This window comes from Eurypyga helias, unplaced genomic scaffold (assembly GCF_000690775.1).
Source record: "Eurypyga helias isolate BGI_N326 unplaced genomic scaffold, ASM69077v1 scaffold3113, whole genome shotgun sequence".
NCBI classification, from domain to species: Eukaryota; Metazoa; Chordata; class Aves; order Eurypygiformes; family Eurypygidae; genus Eurypyga; species Eurypyga helias.
The window spans coordinates 167,503-190,727 of NW_010243112.1; the positions used below are offsets into that span (position 1 = coordinate 167,503).

At 38.8% G+C, this 23,225-nt stretch overlaps 1 protein-coding gene across 1 annotated transcript in view; it reads right to left on the reverse strand.

Moving 5' to 3' along the window:
- PIK3C2G (phosphatidylinositol-4-phosphate 3-kinase, catalytic subunit type 2 gamma) overlaps positions 1 to 23,225 on the reverse strand; it is a gene marked incomplete at its 5' end in the record, with an annotated part of 138,662 nt that overhangs the window by 49,196 nt on the left and 66,241 nt on the right. Inside the window, 3 exons of the mRNA XM_010149293.1 lie at positions 2,329 to 2,438; positions 7,524 to 7,680; positions 22,052 to 22,221. Of these exons, the coding sequence (XP_010147595.1) occupies positions 2,329 to 2,438; positions 7,524 to 7,680; positions 22,052 to 22,221 (437 nt within the window). The remainder of the gene's footprint in view (positions 1 to 2,328; positions 2,439 to 7,523; positions 7,681 to 22,051; positions 22,222 to 23,225) is intronic.

The window sequence follows — 23,225 nt, forward strand, 5'->3', positions numbered from 1 at the left end:
ACACTAACGAAATTTTCACTCCGAAGACTTACATTTCCTTATTTGGTATATACAGCCTAGCCTTTTTTCACTAATTAAGTGAATTGAGGTTTTTACCCATGAGGGACCGACATAACCATCCAAACTCTTTGACAGAATCAAGAATTTTATATTTTAATTAGAAACTGAGTGTTTTCTATTTGAAGTAGAAGTATAAGTGCAATTTGGGAATATGTGAAATTCTACAGGAAAGGATAAGGTAGAAGTAGATGGTAAAAGTAAAGCTGCAATTAAATTTTAAAATAAATCAATTTTGTTAATGAGCAAGGGGAAAGCATATGAAAAAAACAAGCATTAAAGGAGAAGGAACTCTGTGCCTGCTGTGCAAAATAATGGAACAATAGTATTGTTTGAGAGATTTCCCTTTTTCTCTTCAAAGAAAAGTCTTCCTTAAACTCTTCTAGTTCACTGTTCCAGCCTTCTCTGAACTTGCAGCCTCAGCTTCCAATTCTAATTCATGAAAAGGAGAAGTACAAACTATTCAAATTACCCCAAATCCACATACGGGCCTCTGTAGTAGTAATGAGGGTAGCTCAGCTCTCCAGTTCAAGCTTTCATCTCATTTAGTCATTGCAACTTGCCCTCTGGCTATACGGGAGGGTAGGGTGATTGCTCTTGCCTCTAGGCAGTTTGCATGGTGTGAAGAACCTTGCTGCCTTATGGGAGTGTCCTTTAGGGCTGTGAGTTTGAAAGGAGACCTTCACCCAGAGTCTAGTGGTGTGACCTGGATATATGCCATGAGCTTAGGCAAGAGAAAGAGGTCAGAAGAGTCTGGTTTGCTTTGCATGTGTATGTGGTGTCCAGGGTGTGTAAATTCATAGACTGCCAGAGATCATAGAATGGTTTGCATTGGAAAGGAGCTTAAAGATCATCCAGTTCCAACCTGCCTGCCACAGGCAGGGACACCTTCCACTAGACCAGGTTGCTCCAAGCCTCATCCAACCTGGCCTTGGACACTTCCAGGGATGGGGCATCCACAGCTTCTCTGGGCAACCTGTCCCAGTGCCTCACCACCCTCTCCGGGAAGAACTTCTTCCTGATATCCAATCTAAACCTCCCCACTTTCAATTTAAACCCGTCACCCCTTGTCCTGTCACTACGGGTCCTTGTAAAAAGTCCCCCCCAGCTTCCTTGTAGCCCCTTCAGCTACTGGAAGGTGCTATAAGGTCTCCCCGGAGCCTTCTTTTCTCCGGGCTGAACAAGCCCAATTCTCTCAGCTTTTTTTCGTAGGAGAGGTGCTCCACCCCTTGGAGTATCTGGACTTGCTCTAACAGGCCCAGGTCCTTCTGATGTTGGGGGCTCCACAGCGGGACGCAGCACTCCAGGTGGGGTCTCACAAGAGCAGAGTACAGGGGCAGAATCCCCTCCCTCGACCTGCTGGCCACACTTCTCTGGATACAGCCCAGGATACGGTTGGATACCATTCTTGGGTAACGATAGTGCTGCACAGGACACAGTACGACAGGGACAGATTTTCTCATACTGTGCCTAGAATGGAAAACTGAGTTTCCAAATCCAGTCAGTCTCCATCTAGACCATCATCACATAACAGCTGGAATTATGTGTAATGCAGAGGCCTGACACAAGAGATCAGGACTGAGTGCTTCACACTGATTTTATATAGGTCACTGGCAGCTCCTCATCAATAATCCTCAGTTATTATCACACACAAGTGAAAGGTTTCATTATCCTAACACAAATCAAGCTTTAGAAATACATATATTCACACACAATGCCTTTCTGTGATGGATCTGCTAAGTGCTTAAAAGGAAGAATCAGTACCATTTTGCAGATGGAGAAACCATGGCTAACAGAGGCAAAGTAACTGGCCTGGAGCAACACAGAAGGTCAAAAGAACAGAAAAGGGAATAAAATGCAGGAATTCTAGGTCCTGATTCAGTCCATTAACACTGAATGTTTTATGCAATCTAAATACTGTTGTCTGTAGTTTCTGCATTTAGCAGAAAGAAAAGCTGACTAGAAATAGGCCAGGATGGCTTCACCATGAAAGCTGAAGTAATCTCTAGGCACTGAATAAGTGACTTGTTACAAGTGTACCACAAATGCACAACTGTTTCTGCCAGAAATCTGAGGAGATTGGTTATAACATGCATAAGGAATGGACTTTTAAAAAAATAAACATGTGAAAACCAATTATACTTTTGTGCAATTTTACTGATTACAAACTCTTAACAAAACAGAAAAACTGCCTTTTTTTTTTTTTTTTAATTTGACAGCTTTGCTTCATGATGAAGGAAACAAGGTTTAAGGATTATAGTATGGTTTTACCTTGTAAAGTAGCTTGTAGCCTGGAGGTCTGAGTCTTGAGGACGGAGTGTATCATACACATACTTCAGATCCTGAATGCTGTGTAGCTCAGGCAATCCTGCATGCAGCATCTTAAAGTAAAGAAATATCATTAGTCTGCTAATTATTTAAAAGAAATAGAAAGGAAATGTGGATAACTGGGAAAAGAATGGTTTTACACTAAAAGGACTTCTTGTAAAACAAAGTCCTTTTGCTGATGCTAGAGCATCAAAATATTAAAGTGAATATATTGCATTGTAAACCTTCACACTGAGGTGCTGGAAGGACGCATGGGTCAAATTCATTGATCCATTTTAGTTATTTCCTCTTCAGATATCATAACCTCAATACCTGCATTCCTAAACTTCCTTCACAGCCTTCTAATGGTGATAAAGGGAAGGTAACCAAATTCAGCCACCAGAATAGTGATAGTTAACCATGTTTCTGTTATGCTTACAGTGTTATCCTAGTCTTAATCCAATTTAGCGCAACATCACCTTCTCACTTGCAACTACTGATTCCACCATCACTGCTCTGGACTCCTCCTGCGAAGGGATCATAGACTCACTCCCTTTGCAGACAATGGAGGAGGAAGGTCCTTTGAGTTTTCTGTTCAGAGCAGGAGGCCTGGCTTGGGTGCAGAGAGCTGCCCTCTGGAGAAGTGTACCGTTCTTCACGGATGTGGGATGGATCTGTTCTAGTTATTTGGCAGAGTTAGGTTCAAAACATTCCCCTTGCAAAGTAACACAATGAGTAGGGTAGACAACTGTGTCCAATTGCCCAAACAGCTCTCTCCAGGCCTCCTAAAATGTTGACAACAAAAATAATTTTGACTCACTTCAAAACCTACTGATTTTTTCTCAACAATTACAGTAATATGAGAGTGATGTTTTGTGTGTAATGGAGAAAAAAAAATCACTCCTTCACATTGCTTGGAAGGAAATGCATCTGAATGCGCAGTCACTGTTGTGAATGCTTCATTGATATTTATGTGTAGCTCAGACAGAAAGACCCACTGAGTTTTGCAGGTAACAGCAAAGAAGAAAGGAAACACTGCTTTTATTTTAAGGTTTGGGTGAGAGATGAATAGGGGAAAAGAGATGGAAGGGTATTTTTCCTATTTCTTCAAACCTTCTCCGTATTTTTGAGTCAAGTTTCAATGCCTTTTACACTTTCTTTTTGGCATTATGAGGAGATCTTACTTCATTTCTGACCAATCCATACTACCACTGGACAGTTAGATTGCTGTCTCACAGAGTTCTGCCTGGCAAGGAGCAGAAAAAATGAGGAAGTTCAATGAGGTGAATTTAAGTGAGTTGAGAGCAGGGACAATAACAACATTCAGGACTTAAAGACAGACAGTGATATTTATCTGTATGCTTTCAACCCATTTATAAAGGACAATAACAACTCCTGTCCCCTTTAAAAAAAGAGTTGATGCATAGGCAAATTAAGCTTCTTGCCCTGCATTAGAAAAGGCAACAATGCCAGATATTAAAATAATCTGAATGATCTGTAGTGTAACTGAAAACCAGGATATTTTTTTAGGTTCTCTGTGTTGCAGAAGGTGGAAAACCATTTGCTGAAGCAAAACAATGTCTTTAGCTGGGCAGCACCTACACAATGCTTTGCTGGCTATAAGGGGGGTCTTAGAGGCTTATTATCCCTTCATCCCTTTTGCTCCATACAGCAATCTTTTTGTTTCCAGCCCCCTGATGGAGGAGGCTTCTGAAACCTGGGGCTAGTGATACCTGATGCTAATTAAACAAGACATAGAACAACTGTTCAGAAAACAACTACAGGTTGCCGAGGGCAACTCAAATGTCACTAGATGCCTAAGTTTAAGTGCCTTCATTGCTCCCCTCAGTTGGCCACACATATGTCTTGACCTAGCACACTTGGTTATCCCAGACCTTCTGACTCACTGATTGGAGCTGCTTGTGCTCTCCTTGGGCCTAGATTCAGACCTGGTGTGGGACCCTCAGTCCAACTTCCCACAAAAATTGAATAGTCCTGGCATGTACTTCCCACCCCTTAGACCTCCAAAATGGATGTGTCTCCTTATCCTCTTTTCCCAAACGGTGTTTCTGAGTTGTAAAAGGGTGAAATGATCTGTATGGAGACATGTGATTCTTGAGTCGTAGATCTGCTCTGTCTAGGTACTGTCTCTGCCTGTCTCTTGTCACAACAGAGGCAAGTGGATCAATTTCTTGCTGTCTAGTGTCAGCTGCAAGCCCCTTTTAATTTAATTTTAATGTCCTACTTGAAAAAATCTTTATAACAGCAATGGATTTTGCCTTTAAAAAAAAAATAATCAAAAGGTGCTTGTGTCCTGCGACCATCCTCTTTATAACAGTTCACATCAAATCTTTAATGAGAGCAAAGCTGATGAACTACAAGCATTTACTCAGCTGAACTCTACCAGCATATTCCTTGGTCTCTCACAGCTGTTTCGGGTTTTGAAAACGATGGAAACTTCACGGATTACTTCTTACTCCGAGTAGCAAATGTCAGTTCAGCTTTAGCAACACACTGCTCATCACCAAGAAAAAGCATCAAGTCCCAAACTGGGTCAAAAAACCCACACTGTTGTTCAGGATCACAGTTTGCTAGAAACCTCTAAATTACTGACCATCCAGAAGAGTTTACTACTCTTGCAAAGTACTGTACTTTATTTAAATAGCCTTACTGTTTAGGTTTTTTTAACCATGTTTTATAAATAGCATCTCAGAAAACAGACTGTGGGAGGGGAAGAAAAGATTAATGATGCAGGTTTCCAGATAGTGAGAGAAATCTTACACTGGCACTAATACAATTAGGCAGTGGTTAGTTTATCTTGCTCCTTCATGACAACATCTGATATTTTGCATGGAAATGAATTAAAAGTGGAATTTCTTCACGGTCTATTTACGTTTCTAGAAATGACCAATGAAACGAAAACATTTTGATACTTACAGGTTCTGACCAACACCCCATTTGAAGTGCAGAAGCAGACTCACCCTTCCAAACATCACTGGCAAAACCCAAGGCATTCGCAAACTTGTTTACTTTCCTTTTGATACGAAGTGCACATCGATGGGATGCGAGTATGCTGCCAGTTATTTTTCAGTTATGAAATGCAAGACAAGTGACTGAACTGCAGCCCACTGACAAATGGTAGGACATATCTGTGCTGGGTTTAATTGGGGTAGTTTTCACAGTAGCTAGTAGGAGGCTATGTTCTGGCTGTGCCGAGAAAAATACTGATAGCACACTGGTGGTTTTAGTTGTTGCTAAGGAATGTTTAAGTCAACTCAAGAACTTTTTTCAGCTTCTGATACTGCACCAGTGTTCCCAGATTCTCCTCTACAAGACGCTGGTAAGGGACAAAGGCAGGACACCGAATCCAAGCTGACCAAAGGGATATTTCATGCCATGAAACTTCATGCTCAGCATATAAATTGGGGGTTTGGCTAGGGGGGAGGCTCTGTTTCTGGCTCTGAGTCGGTCAGTGAGAGGTGAGCGGTTTATCATTTTTTTTCTTTTCCATTATTTCCATTATGTATCATTAACATTGTTAGCATTATTGGTATCATTATTTTATTTCATTTACTTTCAATTAATAAATTGTCTTTATCACAATTCACGATTGTGTCTTTTCTTCCGATTCTCCTCCTCCACTGAAGGAGGGGAGGCGAGTGAGTGGCTGCATGGTACTTAGTTGCAGGCTAGGATTAAACCACGACAGTACCTGTATGCTAACTTTTAGCTCACCACTACTACCCCTACTTAAAGATCAGAGAAACAAAAGAAGATGCAGCATGTCCTGAAAACAGGCAAACCTGGGCTATACCTGGGCAGAGACAGCTAGTTATTTCCGAGCTCCTGCCAGGAACATTTTCCTAATGTGCTCTCTCTGTTATCCCAAAGTAATCCAACATCATTATCTCTGCTGAGAGCAGAAAAAGGGACTGCACTTGGGACAAGGAGGTGGACAAGGAGGACAAGAAGATGTAGTTGTATTTGCAGCATGTGGTTTTAGGCAACCTGTTCAGAAATGCAGAGATTACTGCTGTCAGTGAGGGAGCACGGGTGCTCCTGAGTTTTCCAGAGGCTCTTTAACTTAGACAGTATCTCCTACCACTACAATGGGAATGCAGTTTTGCTGCACCTTCGTGAGTACTTAGAAGCAGGGTTGAGAGATCTGGGGCAATCCTTCTTGCTCCATATTGGGAAATCACTCACCGTACCATGGCATGAGATTACATGGACAATAGAGAAACAAGATGAGCAAATTCTTGCCATTTCTCCCCTCCCCACTGCAGAAGTTGGAGAAGATAGAGAAGTGTTTGAAGAGCAACTTCTTGGCTGTACCCCAACCTCAGCAGGGGTTCTGTTCATAAGGTTCTGTAGATATTTTCACACAGACCAGTTCCTAGGTTTTGCATGGGACCCTGGACATAAGTTTTAGATTAATATCTTAGCCAAGCAACATAGCAAATATTAGTTAATTTAATATTCACATTCTACCCATTCAGGGGGAAGTCATTAACCTTTCACACAGAAGTAAATAGAGGCACAAAGCAATTACGCAATCTGCCACATCACATGAGTCAGTAGGAACACTGAAGGGATAAAAACTCTGAGAGGTCTTAAAATCCTATACAAAAGGCTTTTTTAACCCATGTTAATATGGGTAGTGCTCTTTCTTTCCTGTATTTGCCATCCTAAGAAAGGAGAGTGGAAATGTGCAAAAATCATTCTAAATAGCGCCAGTGTTAGCTGTAGTGCTGATAGGTGCTGTCACATCACCCACTCTGTGAAATATTTAGTCTATTTTGTCTTGCTGTAACCATGAACGGGATTGGTAAAGGATTGTTAGAAGACCTAGAAAAAAGGGCTGAGTGAAATTCCTGAATGCAAAACTTATATCCAGCTTCTATTGCGATTTTCCTCGATTCTGTAGAAAAGAATGCATTGAAAAAAGGAAAAAGATCAGGGAGCTTAGGTTTTCTTTTCTCAAAAATTAGTACAGAAACAGGATAGGGTTTTTGCACAGGAAGTGCCAGCACTAACATTTCCTGCAGTGCAGCTGATACCTCTTCAAATCACAGTGCTACTGGCAGCAGCAGAAAGCGGTAAAAGAGAAGAAAACACCAGAGGAAACTGATCTTTGGTTTCATCCTCAGGTTTCTTACCATCTCCAGCAGGTTCAAGAGTAACTGGCTGTGTTTCCTGACTATATTATAAGCTCGACAACAAAGCTCCACAAACTCTTGAAAACGCTGTGGGTTTTTTCCACCTTCCGTGATGAAATACTCCATCTCTGATGTGAAGATGAAAGGAGCTCGGTCCCTTAAAAAGAGAACAATTACATGAGAAATTTCACTGAAAATGGCGAATCACGCATTACAGTTAATACTTGTAACTCATCAGTCACATCTGTTTTTCCATGAATACCTTCCATATTATTTCACCTCTCCCTTCCTCCGTGTGGACAGTTCTATTGCTCTGCTTGGTGTCACTGACTAACTGGGGCAGAGACAGCTCTCAGAAAGAGCTTCCTAGTGAGAAAGCCAATAACGGAACAAGTTTGGAGCTTGCATGTTTTCTTCTGGCTCTTTGCTTTTGTTTTCACACTCTCATTGCTTTAATTTCATGAGACCTCAGCCTGAAAGTGAATCTGAAAACAAGTTCTCTCCTGGTACTGAAATATTTAAAAGTTGTTCTCAAAGAGGATGTGATATAAATATCAACTCCCTACTAGGCAAAAAGTGAATTTAAGAAAAAAACCCTACAAGTCCACAATCCAAAACAAAACAAACAAAAAAACAAACAACATAGGATGCTATCATTAAATATACACCATTCTAAAGGGATGTTTCTGACCCAAGTTGCAAGAGAATAAACCTAACTATCTTGTCTTGTTTTCTGTAGGGTTACTCCATTTTCACCATAGAGTAAATGAGGTGCAGAATCTGACAGCATGTCTTCCCTTTTTTTCTTATCACTAGCATAGTTTGTGGCTATGGCATATTATTGCAGAAGAAAACAGATTAGCCGGGCTTCTGCTAACAATTCTATCATTTGATAGTTTCAGAAAGGCCTGATACGCTGCATTCTTGCACAGACAAAACTACTGCAGTGATTTACTCATCCCAACTGTGGGTACAGAGGCATGTAAACAGATTAGAGAACTATATTCCAAGGAAACGTACACAGTGGGCTAACCCTTAATTCAAAATGAACTTGAGTAAACTAAATGTTCTTGGGAAGCTCGTATTCAGACACAAATTTGAGGATCTCTGTTTCTTGCTAAAACCTCAAACATGGGCTGCGTCTGAACCCACTGTGCTTGCTGATTCATTCATGAATGAGACAGAGGAGCTCTCATAGGAGTTCTCCTAATGTTCTCCTATGAAAATGCCATTTCTGTTATCACAGAAAGAAAGTCAAGTTGATGTGAAATTCTGGACTGCAGCTGGAACTTCTAGTCACCAGAAATGTTCAGGTAGCCTTCCCTTTCTTATGTCTGTACATTTTTTCTGTTTTACATTGAAGGTAACTTTGAAATCAGACCTCCTATGGGTGTTGTTCACCTCAGTGCAGCCCTGGCCATTAAGGCTTTTGTTTAATGTATTATCCTATTTCAGACAGGTAGTACTAGGAACGATGAAGGTCCACAACAGTCACCTTATTATTTCCTTCCACATTTTTTTCTACTATGCAAGATGTGAGATCACAGTGGGACAGTTATGTGCAGTATGGCTGTTACATTGTTGTTGTGTAGTTTTGTGCTCTAGTTCTCCAGGAATTACAAACCTGTGTCAATTGCTGATTTCAAAGAGCAAGATTTTCCCAGAACCTTCATTCATTAACCTTATAACTTGTCTTTTGTTTAGCACTGGTATTTAAAATAGACATTAAGTATTAAATAAATTCATGCAATTAGGGTCACAGAAATAAATTTCTTGACAGTAAGAAAGAGAAACAGAGACGGAAAATTAGGAACATTAAAACTTTTGCTTATCTGTGGACAGAAGTCCAATGTAAATCCTGATTTAAAAGAATTTTAGCATTTTGAGATCTAAAAAAACAACCCAAAACCAAATTCCTTTCTTTTCTGCATTTAGAATCTTGGGCTACAATATTCCAAGTCAAAACTACTGCTGTAAAGGTCAAAATTACTGCTGTAAATATGACGCATTATGTTCAAAATTAATATTTGATTTCTGATGTCCAACTGCATCAAGACACTATTACACTATGAAAACAGCCCTTTCTGAGCTAGTCCAATTCTCCCACATAAAGCTACTTGAGCTGAAAACAGATACTGCAATCAGAAATTACTTTACTGGAAGAAATATGGTGTTTAACATTGTTGGGTTGGGCTGTGGGCCAGCTTCCACATAATGCAATGACTGCACACCAGTCAAGTCTCTTACTGTTGTTGCTAGAGGATCCATTTGAACATGTAACTGATATTTTAGTATTTATAGCTCAAATTTACTCGTAAGATGATTTTAAGCAGTTTTACAAGGTTTTTAAGATTTCTGAGTATCATTTAAGACTGTCTTCTAAGGTGGTAGACCTGTTCTCCCTTGTTAACCTGCAAAATACGAAGTAGAAATTTGCTTTCCCTGCTTTTGCTCAAGATCTTGTGATACTGGAGCCTCTCTGACAAGGTAACCCCTGCAATCGGTTAGATGCTGAAGCTCCTTTCCTGCATGTGTCTAAATAAGCCAGCTGCTCATAAAGGGAACACTTTGCAATTGAAATTAATTAAAAAAAAAATCAAACCAACCAAGCAACAACAAAAAAAAACCCCACAACACAAAACCAACTCAGTATAGAAGACAAAACCTGCTATAATAAACACCACAGTCATTTCTCCTGATAATATTAAAAAGCAAAGTTTCAGTGGGAGGCGACGCTTACTCACTGAAGAGTACATTAAGGATTCTGAAAAACCAATTGACAAGGCTGAATGTCTGCATACAGAAACAAAATGTTCCTTGCCGTTTTCACAAACTCTTTTGGAATATAAAAACACAGAAGGGGATAGTCTAAAAATTACTCCAGCAAAATTACAAACAGCCAATGTCCACCATGCATGGGAAAATGTACATCAGCAAACAATAGGGGCTGGTTTAACCTACATAAGAAAGCGATCCCACACACACACGTGCATAAACCTCACCCCGTGCACAGCCTGCATTTCTGTGTTTAAAACAGTACGTCTCTAAGTGGCAGCCACCTTTGTCACACACAGCTAAGGTCCCATTACACGATGGCATTTATTCAGTCGATATGCAATGCATCCAAAGGTCTGGTTATAACCACTGCGAGAGACATCACTCACTTGGACATAAATCTGTTACTTAGCTTACTCAGTTATCTAAAAGATATAAACACAAAATAACAACTTCTGCCAAAACATGCCCTTCAAGATCACAGCTCAGACCTGTAATACCTTACATACGTAGGATGTTCAGAGTCCAGTGACTGTGTTACAGCCAATGAATGGTACAGGAGCCCCTTGGCCTACAACCCCTATTACAGCTCTCTGCTTCCATTCAACTAATGAAATGAATGGCATCAGTTTAACAAAACTGGTATGATGAAGTATTTTCAAATAAAAGCCTTTTACTGTATCTCTGCAGTAGACCAAAAGCCTGGGGTTTTGTTTGTTTGTTTGTTTGTTTTTTTCCTTTATGGTGTGCTAAAGAAATACAGAATTGAAGCATTCTGGAATGACCTCTCCTGTATAACAGTAATGTCGGGTACCATCATTTCGAGGAAAAAAAAAGCCTCATTGAGAGAACGGGTGGGGCTTGAGATAGATATAAGTTATACAGCAAATAAGTCTCCCAAAATCATTAAAGCTACCTTATCACAGCTCGCTCACTCTTTTTTTTTGTTTTTCATTCTTTCCATCCCCCCCACCCTTTACTATGGCTGTGACAAAAGAGTTTACTCAAGTAATTCAGTGAGAAGCAAAGCTAGTTTTATGGTGGTTTTAGTACTTTTTTTCTTGTGTACTGCTTTTAGAGATTTAACATCTTCATGGGAATGTATTTTGCAGTTCCTCTGGAGATTAAGAATATTTGGATGATATGTCATGAGAGGGAGGAAAGAAAGGAAACCTCAAGCAACTGAAGAGATCATCATGCAAAAACAAACTTTGTCTGGGGTGATGGGAACATTTACAGGGACTTCAGTGTAGGCTAGAATTATGCTGCCTTTCCAGAAGACCGGTAGGATCACCAGGATTTGTTATGGAACACTGGATGTAAACTGATTAACAAAGCTTGTAAGGTCAACAATGGTTTCAGGTTTTCCTGCTATGAATCTCACGGTACAGAATATTTAAGAATGATACCTCGACTTCCTTTTATATTAAGTAGAAAAACCCATACGATATAATCAAAAACAAATGACCTTTACTCTGATCCAATCTAAACTTCCAAACAGTGTAGTTATGGAAAAGTTCAAGTCACACAAAGTAATGCAATATCAAAACAGTTGCAGTCCAAGTTGTCATATGGACACACGAGACGGTGCGTGAGAAACCATGCAGAACTGTTTGCAATTTAAAAATCAGCGGCTCAGCAGCAACGCCCCCACGTATTCCCCGGCTGCTTTAAAAACATTTTGGCTGAGTCAAGAGTGACTGACAGTATTCAACATGACGGTGTGGAATTTAGATGTATCCAGTAAAATAGGAAAAGCTTTTAGGGAATGTTTGAATGCTGACGTCCTTTGCTCTGCAGCAAAAGCCAAAAGCTTATCGAAGAGCACACACAAAATAAATGAGCATGAGTGCTTATTTCTCTAAGCCAAGTGAAAACATCTAATCATAGTAAACAAATATTTGTAGACACAGAAAACAACATGAGCAAGTGTATTCCTTTCATATATTAAAGAATGAAACAGTGAACAACTGCACAATACAATTCATCTCAAGCAAGCACACAGAGAGTCATAAAAAATACGCCTGGAAAGGGGACTACAAGAGATACTCCATCTTTCTGCTTACCAAGACAGGATGAGCCATAACAGGTCACCAAGAAGCTTACTTAGCATATTCTCAAAGGTTTTTAGTGTGAGTTCTCCAATCTCACTATCAAATTTCTGTTCCAGTATCTCCCCTCACAGAGGTTTTTTCTTTAATGCATAATCTAACCTTGCTGTGCTTTCATCCCATTAATTCTTGTTCTTTCCTAAGGGAACAAGAGGATCCTGTCTTCTTTACAGCAGCCTCAAATATTATTTGCAGACTGTTGTTACGTCTTTCCTCAATCTTCTGTAGACAATTATTTCAACCTTTTCTCATAAGTCTTGTTTTCCAGATGTCTGATAATTTTAATTGCTTTCCTCTGGACTACTTATCCCCTTCTTTCTCAAAGTAAAATGTTGAAAATATTCCAGCTGAAGTTTTACCAATGTCACGTGAAACAAAAGGATTACTTCACATTTCATGCTTTCCAATTCAATATTCTATCATCAACTCACATTCAACTTGTCTGTAGTAAAACTCTCAGATCCCTTTCTAAAAAACTACCTGTCCCTGCTAATCCCAACTTTCATCACAGTCAAAACCTCTTATAACAGGCCTCTACTAAAAAATGAACAAACATTTTCTCTATCCCATCGTACCGGTTACTAATGAATATACTGAAAGATGCCAGTCCCATGATAAACTTGTTACACAAGATGACAGTCTCTTCAGCAAGCATAGAAACTAAATGATTTAAACGTATTTTAAGTGTCCTCATAACAGAGCAGTAGTTCTGAGCTCTGTATAAAATATAAATAGTTCACCTGCTTGGCTTGACAGCAGTTTTCTCATTATCTTCAATGACAGTTGCTACCATTTGCATTTTCATTGGCTTGTACTGCAAATCTATGTTCAGATTTGTTTAGAAAACTTTGCTGTTTTCTATTTCTTTTAGTGAAGAAAGCTTCCTATAGTTCTGCAGATATGTATCTGCTCCTGAAAAGTGTAAAAAGCCTCTTGCTGAGGCTTTATTTCTCAAATCACCCAGACCTGACATATATCCATCCATGTGTAAATAAAATATCAGTCTAAATTTCAACTGCCAAATAGTAATTACAATGCTCTAAAAAAGAATAGAAGAGAGAAGTGAATTAGCAAATTTGAAACAGCTTTCCAAACCCACCACAGTTTATCCTGAGGGGTTTACTCTCAGTTGTATTTTTAATAGCTTTTATTTCCAGTAACAGACAGATGGAGAGTCGCTTGTCCAAATAGAGAACTTGTGATTAAGATTCAAGGCTAAAAGGACATATCTAGGAAGTGGAAGTAAGGAATGGCTACAAAAGAGATGTATAGAAACTTTGCCTGGGCAAGAGAAATGTTGTTAGGAAAGGCAAAGCCCAACCAGAGTCAAAACTGTTGGTGGACATGGAGCACAACAAGAAATTCTACTAATACATCATTAGTAAAAGGTTGAACAAAGAAAACGTGGACCTGCTGCTGAAAGGTGATTTAGTGACATGGGAGCACAGACAGGACTGAGAGACTCATTGCCTCCTCTGCTGCATTTCTCACTGACGAGGCCTCTGAGGCAGCGGGCAGAGTGAGCTGAGCCCAAGCCAGTGGTGGGCCAAATATAAGCCCTGGAAGTTATGAAGGCTAGCAGCACCCTGGGATGAATTCATGGGAAGGAGGCAGTAGATGCCCTTTACTTAGCACTTGTTAGTCCATATCCTGCCAAAATAAGAAAGGTGTTGCTAAATGGGAGTAAGTTTAGCAGGGGGTCCCAAAGATGTTTCAGGGTTAGAGCACCTAATTATGAGAAGAGGCTGAGGAAGGTGGGCTTGTTTACCCAGGAGATGAGAAGGTTTTTAGGAGACCAAACAGCAATCTTCTATTATCTATAGGAAGTTATGAAACAGATGAATTCAGGCAAAAATAAGAGAGAAAATTGAAGCAGCTGAGGTTCTGACTGGCCCATAAAGAAAAAGATACTTCACTACCAGGGTAATTAAATCTTGAAACAGTTTGTGTGCAGAAGTTATCCTGGGAGATTTTCAAGATTCAGCTGGATATAGCCCTGGGTAAACTAGTGTGAATGCAGTGCTGTCCTTATCCCCTTAATACTTACACAGAAAGATTCCTGAATGCCCTGAGCATACTTGGCTCAGGTAAACTGCATGACTTGGGATGTTCAAAAAAATGCATCTAAGATTTTTGAAGTATACCCTTCAACCAAATGACCAGAAGTCAAGTCTCTATGACATAATATGGTTTGAACTCTACTTTCTGCCACTTCCAATGTTGTTTGAGACATCTCATGCATAAAAAGTCTTCCAACTACAAATCTGAATTCTCATTTCTGATCACAGTTTTAAACATATTATTTTTATATTAACATCTATCTTCAGAGGCAGAAGCATCAAGCTATAAAGAATCTCCTGAATTCCTTAGGTAATTGAGGACAGTTCTTAAACCATTACGGTCTTATTTATTCATTTAGTTCATTCTTTGTATGTATATCTCAACTTTGCTATTATTATTTTTCACTAATGTTAGCTGTCCAGAAAAATCACTGTGTTGGACATACCCACTATATTGATCAGTAGTAAAAGAAATGTTTCACACATTGGACAGACCTATTCTACAAGATTTATCTGTTTCTGTCAGCAACTGAATTGGTCACATCGAGATTTAATCATGCTTAATGGATATGGTAGAAAACAAGCTATAATCCTTGCCTAAGCTAAGGGCTGATTCATCATTCTGTTAACATCTAGTTTCCCCAAGTAAACTGAACCATAGTAACTATTTATTTGTGCCCTTTTGTGTGTGTGCAAAGTGTGAGGCAACATGACTTAATTAAAATCCATTTCACTGTGGGAAAACTGAAGTTAGAGAGTCTGTAAATCAAGGAGATTTGATTACACCTGGTCCTATGGGATTACTATGTTAAATGACAGTATAGCTAACACAAATGTTGGCAGCTGAGGTGCGACATGGTTACAGTTCTTCGTGGAGACCTAGTATTTGCAGAGTGTATTGTTATTGGGACTCATCTGGAAGCTTACCTTGGAATAAGGAAATGGGCAACAGACTCATGATGGCAAAGCAGAAAGTACTTTGTGGCATCTCTGGAAGGTTTTCACTCTGGCTGCATTGCCCCAGTCTCTGCTGCGATCACCAGTTATTCTGCAGTCCCACCACAGGACTTACTCACATCACAGAACTTCAACCACTTTGTACAGTCAGCTGATTGTATATTTTGGATGAATCCAAAAAAGATCCTCTTGAAAGAAGATGTGCTCTGCTTTAAAGCCACAGAATTCTTCACTAGTTTCAAACACTGTCCTGTTGCAAACAGGTGCGTCATACATCGACGGGTTAAAAAGCACTGCTGTGCCCAGCAGAGGCACCTGCCGAGCCGAGTTTGGTTCTTCTATTCAGATTAGACCCACACAAAGCAGCCTGCACTTGGAGTCACTAGAAACCAGGCTGCATAACAATGCTAAAGTGGATTTAAAGCCTTTATACACTTCATGTCCAATACCTATATCTGAAAGTGCTCAGTACAGCATTCCTGATGCCTCATACCATCTTTTAAGACTATCAAATTCTCCAGGTTTGTCAGGAGTTTATTACCAACCCTACTGATAAAACACTTGAGAGTTAATTTGCGAGGAGATTGGAGCAATTACTCTTGTTAATAGAGATTTTTGGACAACTGCTTGTTGTGTTCTAAATGACTCTCAGTACTGAAAAAGAGATTTTAAAACCCAGATCTAAAAGTTGTCTTAAAATAAATAGAACAAGCAGGCTTATATCCCATACCTACCAAATATTCGGCCTACAGGTCTTTTCAGTCTGAGATGGTGATTTGGAAAACACAGTAGTAGATTGTTGCATGAGTTTTATATGTCACCAGGCAAAATACAGAAATAAACCAGTGATGAAGAAGTTGAATTGCACAGAAATTGCTTAGGGCAGGGGATGAAATCTTACATGAATTAAATATATCAGTATGCTTTTCAGTTAAGGATGAAGGACAGAGGCATAGCATGCAGAACAAGCAGAAAAAGATACCAAGACCAAGCAACAGAGATTAATTTAAAAGTGCTTGATGTATACTTGGCAGTGAGAACAGCCCCCCCTGAATATAAATGTACACTTGACTGTGTGTGAGAACAGCTCCCCCTGAACATAAAAAGGGACGTATAGACAGCTTTTGGAGAAAGGGATGATACAATAAAATGTTTCTGATGGGAGCAGGAAAGTGAAAATATGTCTCTGTAAAGAAAAAACATAACAAATCATATAATCAAAATGAACAGTGAACATAATATCTTTTTTCCCTTTTATTTCTTTATCATTAAACTTCCTGTCTCTAAAGTCATGTTCTACAGAAAATCACAGGTGACTCAGAGAAGGAGAGAAAAGGAAAGAGGAAGAGAAGGGTAAAGGAGAGTGCAAGAAGAAATCTCTGAAGCAGGAGGTTGATAGCAAATCACTCAAAAAAATCATGTGCAGTAAATCTCCCAAAGAAGAGGGAATTCCATGGGTGGCTCTAAAGGAATCAAACATTTTCTCTAGCTCAGAAAATTGTTAACAAGAATACATAACCCCTTCAAGAAAGTGACTGTTTCTAAAGATAGGAAAGCAGATTATGCCATGCTTGAACTGAACTGAAAGCCAAGAAGGATACTGAGAGTTGCAGCAGATGAGAACTGGGTTCCAGGGAACTCAGTTCATCAGAAGAGCAATGCACTTGGATAAACACCACCGGATAGGGGTCAAACTCATACAGTCTCTGTATGAGAGAAACAGTGCCTCTCCTAATTGTCTGGGTACTTTGGAAAGGATAACCAAAAAAAATAAGGATTCAAAGGGACAGTGAACATAGTTTATTCTGATTTCAAAAAGCTTTAGTTCAATGCCCTCCACAAGAGGCTATTACTGCAAATAAATGGCCAGCGGTAAAGGGCATACTACTACCCAGGCTCGATAATTGGTGAAAGCACCAAACCAGCAACAACAACAAACACTTACTCTTCAAGGCAGAGACAACAGAAGTGCATCTGAAACTCAGGAGTGCAACTTGTGCCTTCGGTGTTTAATTCGAGGCAATTAGAGACACTTGACTTTCCGAAGTGAAGGACTTCTTGCCTTACATATAAATTCAAGTCCCTTTGGGCCTTGTCACCTTGGAGGTGGCACTGTATGACCTTTAGGTCTTTATGCATATTTCACCGTTCAGCCTTTATGCAAGGACTTATGTGTATGACTATCTTTAAACATCTGTATAATCTTAATAAGATCACTGGGGCTACTAGGTGCTTTAAGTCATGAAATTAAATCTTTCCAGGATTTCAGTCAGAGATTTTTGGAGGGTGGTATACAGGAAATGCTGGAAGTGGACGATGGCAAAGAATTAGAAGTTACCAGTTCACATAAACTAATGACTCCGGACTAATCACATCAGAAAAATACATTTGAACTGCTGAAAATGAATTCTTAAATAGGTATACTGAAAATTACTAATGGAATCTTTCAGGAGGTAATACAGGTTACTCCAAGAGTTTTCATGCACAAATTTAGGAAATGAAAAGTGAGTATACTTTCAGTTTTTACTTTGAAGTTTTAGAGTCTTACTTGATGAGGACCCTAAATACAACTTTAAAAAGGCAAAACGAAAAAGTGACATGTGAAATTCTCAAATTCGTGACTTCCTGATTCTCCACTTCATCCTATTTTTACAAAAGAAATGGAACACGTAGATACAATGTAGCCAAAAAATGTAGATACAACTTATTTTTCTCTGATTGCATACCAACTTTTCAGTTTCAGAAAGAAATACCTGAGAAGAATGCCTTTTTTTTTTCCAAATAAACACTTCCAGTGAGACAGTAATACTCATTTAAGGTTATTAACACTAAAAATGATATGTGTTACTTTGAAAATCGAATGAGGCACTTCTACTATTCTACATGCTCAGACTTTCTTGAGTGCTTTTCAGTATAGGAAAACACTGTCATAGGATTAAAGTGTGGGAAACATAATTTTCCCATATTTTTGAAGCTTCCTTCAAAAAACTGGAAATTCCCAATGGAATAGTTAGGCTGCCTCTAGTAATTAACTTTGTAGAAGAAAACCAGCTTAGCAGATTTAGCTTCTGGGAAAACCACGCCAAGACACAAGATTAGTTTGGCAAAGAGGCAAGAGGGTCTGTGTGATTCAGATCAGGGGAAAGAAAGGCCAGTGAGTGTTGTAAACAATCAGGATGACTGGGCACTTGAAAAAAAGAATCGACCTAGGTTATCAAAAGATGAATATTATCAAAATAAATCTCTTACTGCTGCCATGAGCTGGCCTACTCCATGTCTCACCATCAGGTTTCAGACTATGTATCTGAAAAAATACAAATGCATTTGAAAAAATACAAATGGCAGTGCTTGAAGTGACTGGTAGTGGAGAGGAGCCTGCTGAAGTTAGGCTTAGTTCAGTTAGCACAGGATTAAATAAATCTCTTACTGCTTAATTCAGCAAAGAAAAAATGTTCAAAAGGAACTGGTCAGAACTGGAAAGGAGAAAACAAAAGCAAAGACAGCACGGCGGGTACAACCATGAGCCAGACTCCTTCTTCTGTACCATCTGATGACTGACCTAGTCCCGTTTAATCACCTGGATAATATTACATCTATTTCAGTTGGAGTGGGTCTAAGGTGATTGCCACAGAATACTCAGTAGATAAAGAATAGGATGGTTGTATAAAATTAAATGAGAAATGTTTGTTCATACAGTTTGAAGTGTATCTGCAAAATTCATTGCTTTAGGGGACTATAGAGTCAAATGTGGTGGCTGGATTAGAGGATGAAAGGAGGAGTATTTTATTACCACTAACAAAATGTGTCATCCAATATGATTTAAAGGAAAAAAAAAAAAGATAATGAAATCTCATGGTTCAGAAGGAAAGTTCCCTGTGGGAGTTTAGGAATAATTCTTCTGTCAAGCTCTGTCATTATGCTATTGGTTAGATACATCATATGTCTCTCTCCAACACTTCCGAAACATTAGTTCCTAGACCCAAATAAAGACAGGTTATTAGTACTATTTTACATATTTGCTGCACTGTGAAGGTACACGGAACTGGAAAAGACAGTTCCTGATCCTCTTCCCTCTGCAATCAATAAGAACTGAACTACTGATTTGTGTCTTGGACTCAAACTTAGCAGCTTTATTGGACATCATTTAAAGATGAGAGCAGGAATTAGAGAAGTTAACTAATCCCTTGTTGCGATGTTATACCATCATGAATGCAAAAGTGAGTATGGCTGCATGAATCATATCAGCTTCAAAGGGTTCGCTGAAGACTCATATTGGTGTGGATAAAAAGCACTGCAGCTCATGCATGACAGCATGGGATTCAGACAGCTGCCATGTATGCCTTTCACGTGATTCACAGCAGAAGAAATGTTCTATATAGAGAATACTGGAGCGGACCTATCCTCAGGAAGCTTTGTGAGGAGTAAGAGTGTGTTAATGGTAAAAAGCACCCTCTGAGAACAGAAAAAGGGTAGTTGTGGCAAGCAAGTTATCCTCCTACATTCTGAAAGGAATGACTATTTAAACAGTTCAGACAAGGACTCCTTTTCTACAGACTTCATTCATTCACATAGATTTTGTTTGTGTGATGTGTGTAAAGACCAGTTGCCTGTACAGTATAGCACCTACTGCACGGAATTCCAAGGGTCAGCACTAATGATTTTAAAGATTTGAAAGCATTGTGCTGCTGTTTTATCAATATAATTTTAGGGGTATGATATTGCTGGGGGTGCAAAGAACTTAAAAATCTAACGAGAACTGAAATAAAAATCTAATATAAAGATCTGTTAAAGGAAGCAGCAGCTCAACCTATTTCAGGGCCTGCTTTGTGGGCATGAGTAGATACAAACAGCATGGAGGGTTTCAAGTTTTGAGAGAGCCTGCAACTTATGGGATGCAGAAATGTGATATCCCTGTGTTCCTGTGTTACAAATAGGATGCTAACATTTCATGAAGGTTCATACAGCTCGTTAGAACTATAGTAATTAATACTGTATCTGCTCAATTGCATGTACATACGAGGAAGACAACCACTGTCTCACGATGCCCACAACCCACTCATAAGTCCAGTTTTACTAAGGAATCATGAGGACACCCCATGAATGGAAGTCCTAAAACATATTATTTCATATTTTAAAAGCAATAAGCCACTTTGAGAAACAGAAAAAAATGGCTGCTGTTTATGGAAGTGACTATATTTTAAGTCTTTTCATAGACTTAATAAAAAAGGTGTGGTATGACTGAGTTGTAAAAGAGTAAAGTTAACATCTATTTTTATTATTGCTATTACATGATTTCTGTTTATATTTGGTTGTTGTGTTCCCCCCTATATTTATTTCATCCTGTTGTTCAGTCAAACTAGAAAATTCTTCACTCATGTAAAATTACTGCTCAAGGAAATTCCTGTTAGGCTCCAAAAGGAGGTTTGCTGGAGCAAGGGATGCAACACTTGACTCAGAGTGTGCATTAGTATCTTTTTTTATTGCTTTGTTCTGCTTTATTCTTTCCACAGCAAGTAAGTAGGATTAAGGGGGCATATCCTGAATGATTGATGATAATTCTGAGCACTGCAACTAAATCTTTTGACTGCCTGGCTTAGAAGTACCTATTAGCCCCATCAGATTCCCTCATATCAATACTCCCACGCTGTTATTTCTGTCTAACACACTGAGATAGTCTAAAATAGTCAAAGGCCAGCTTAAAAAAAAAAAAGTAAGAAAAGAAAGGAACAATTAGCTCAAACTTAATTCTGGGACTAGTTCTGGAAATTTTTAGGAAACATGAAGGAAGGACACCCCCCCCACACACACACACTACTCATCAATATTAGGGATCATTTACTCATTTACTCATCTTGTCAATATTAGGGATCATTTACTCATTCTCTACTCCACTAGAACAGCTTCTTTGTGTTTTGCACATACTGGCATTATCCTACCTATTCTTACTCCATCCCAATTCATTCCTCCATGGTACATTTTCATTAGGAACTAGATTGCATGATCATACTATTTTATTTATCTTTACAGGTAGATACAGAACCAGAAAAATCAGTCTTGTTTAGGTAAAATCAGATATTTTCACAACAGCCCCTGAGCTCAGTGCAGTTGGATGTAAAACTTCAAGACAATGAAAAAGTTTGCAATTTTACCAACAGAGGCATAATGTAATTATCCTCCTTGTCCATTTGGAAAAGTTGGTTTCTTCTCTGAATATGGGAAGAAGATGTTCAATTAGATACATCTACTAATTGACATCTGGTTTTGGATCCATTATTGGAACATACTTTTGTTCGAAAAAACTAATGGATATCAGAATTATTTTTGGCATAGGCCAGTCTACTATTCACTACTGAATTCCATCATTCAAATCTCTGACCAAAGAGATTTAGATTTTCTTTTAGGACTGAAAGAGTATCTCCAACATCTCATCTTAATTCTTTTTCCAGTCACTTCTATATTTTTTAGAAGTTTTATGAACAACAAAAAAATGTTGTTTTGGAAAATTTAAAAAAAAAAAAAAAAAGGAAGCACAATCTCATTTATATTTTCCATGGGTGTTGATAAGGCTGTGAAATTTCAGAACGTTCCTTTAAAGTTTACTCTGTGTGTTACTATAGATACTAACCTTCTTATGCTTCCAAATGTCTGTGCATGTCCTAAAAATCTTCCAAAATCTATGTGGAACATGTGTCCATCACTTGTCAGCATTATATTGTCATTGTGTCGATCACAGACTCCCAGAATGAAGGTAACAACACACCAGCCAGCGCAGGAATAAAAGAAATTCCTTATTGCCTAGTTAGTAAAAACAAAAGCACTTACTGGAAATACACAGACAGGTATTTGTTTGTGACACTAAAAAGAAATACAAAAACTGTAGTTTTACAAATGTTATGCACACTGTTAAATTGTAACAGACAGGTGTTTGTAGGAATAGTACCCAAAGAATAATGCATAAATTTCAAAGTTACAATGCAAGAACAATTTTATGCATGAGGTTTTCACTTTGTGTTTTATGGATACTTGGAATTCTGTGGAAAACTAAGGTGAAATGCATCTAAGAAAAGCAAGCTGCTTGGAAGGAAGCTGACATTTTCTGTTCAATAGCTTGCATTTATATTGTAAAAACAATTGTTTGGAAGTGAGTTGAAAACCCACAAATTTAACCACTTGCTTTGTAAAGAAATGTTATTTTTTTACTATTTTTTCAACCTATAATAATAGGTTATTAATTTGTTAAAGAAATAGGTTACATGGGCCTTTCTTCTCCAGAATTAGGTTGCCTTTCTCAAATCCATATTGCTCAAGTCTCACAGTATTTTAGCCCAAAGAATTCAACCTTATGTTACAGAAATGTACTGAAACAAAAGGCTAAATAATTTTCTGCTCATAGCATCTGCAAATCGGAATAAACTATGGGATCAAACCTAGTGTCATGCAGAGAGGCCTGAGAGCCTGATTAAACCAAAGACCAGTCTAGCAGTTGTGTTTAATATAACCTACTCCTCTAAAGCTCTTTAATGTGCTGGAGATGTGTATTTTCACAGTTAGTCTGCTCTGTGTAGGTAGACTGAGTCCTTCAGATCTCTCTCGTGAATCTCCTTCCAATATTACACTGTGGCACTGCTCTTGGCCAAAAACATGCCCATGGCAGATGTAGGAAAACACACAGACTAATGATCTGCTCAACAGATGTTCATAGGTGCATTGCAAGTTTTGAGCTACTTCAGTGGGAAGTATTTAACAACTGTGATTTCTCCAAGTAGAAGAATCTATCCAATCTCTTTCATAACACACAT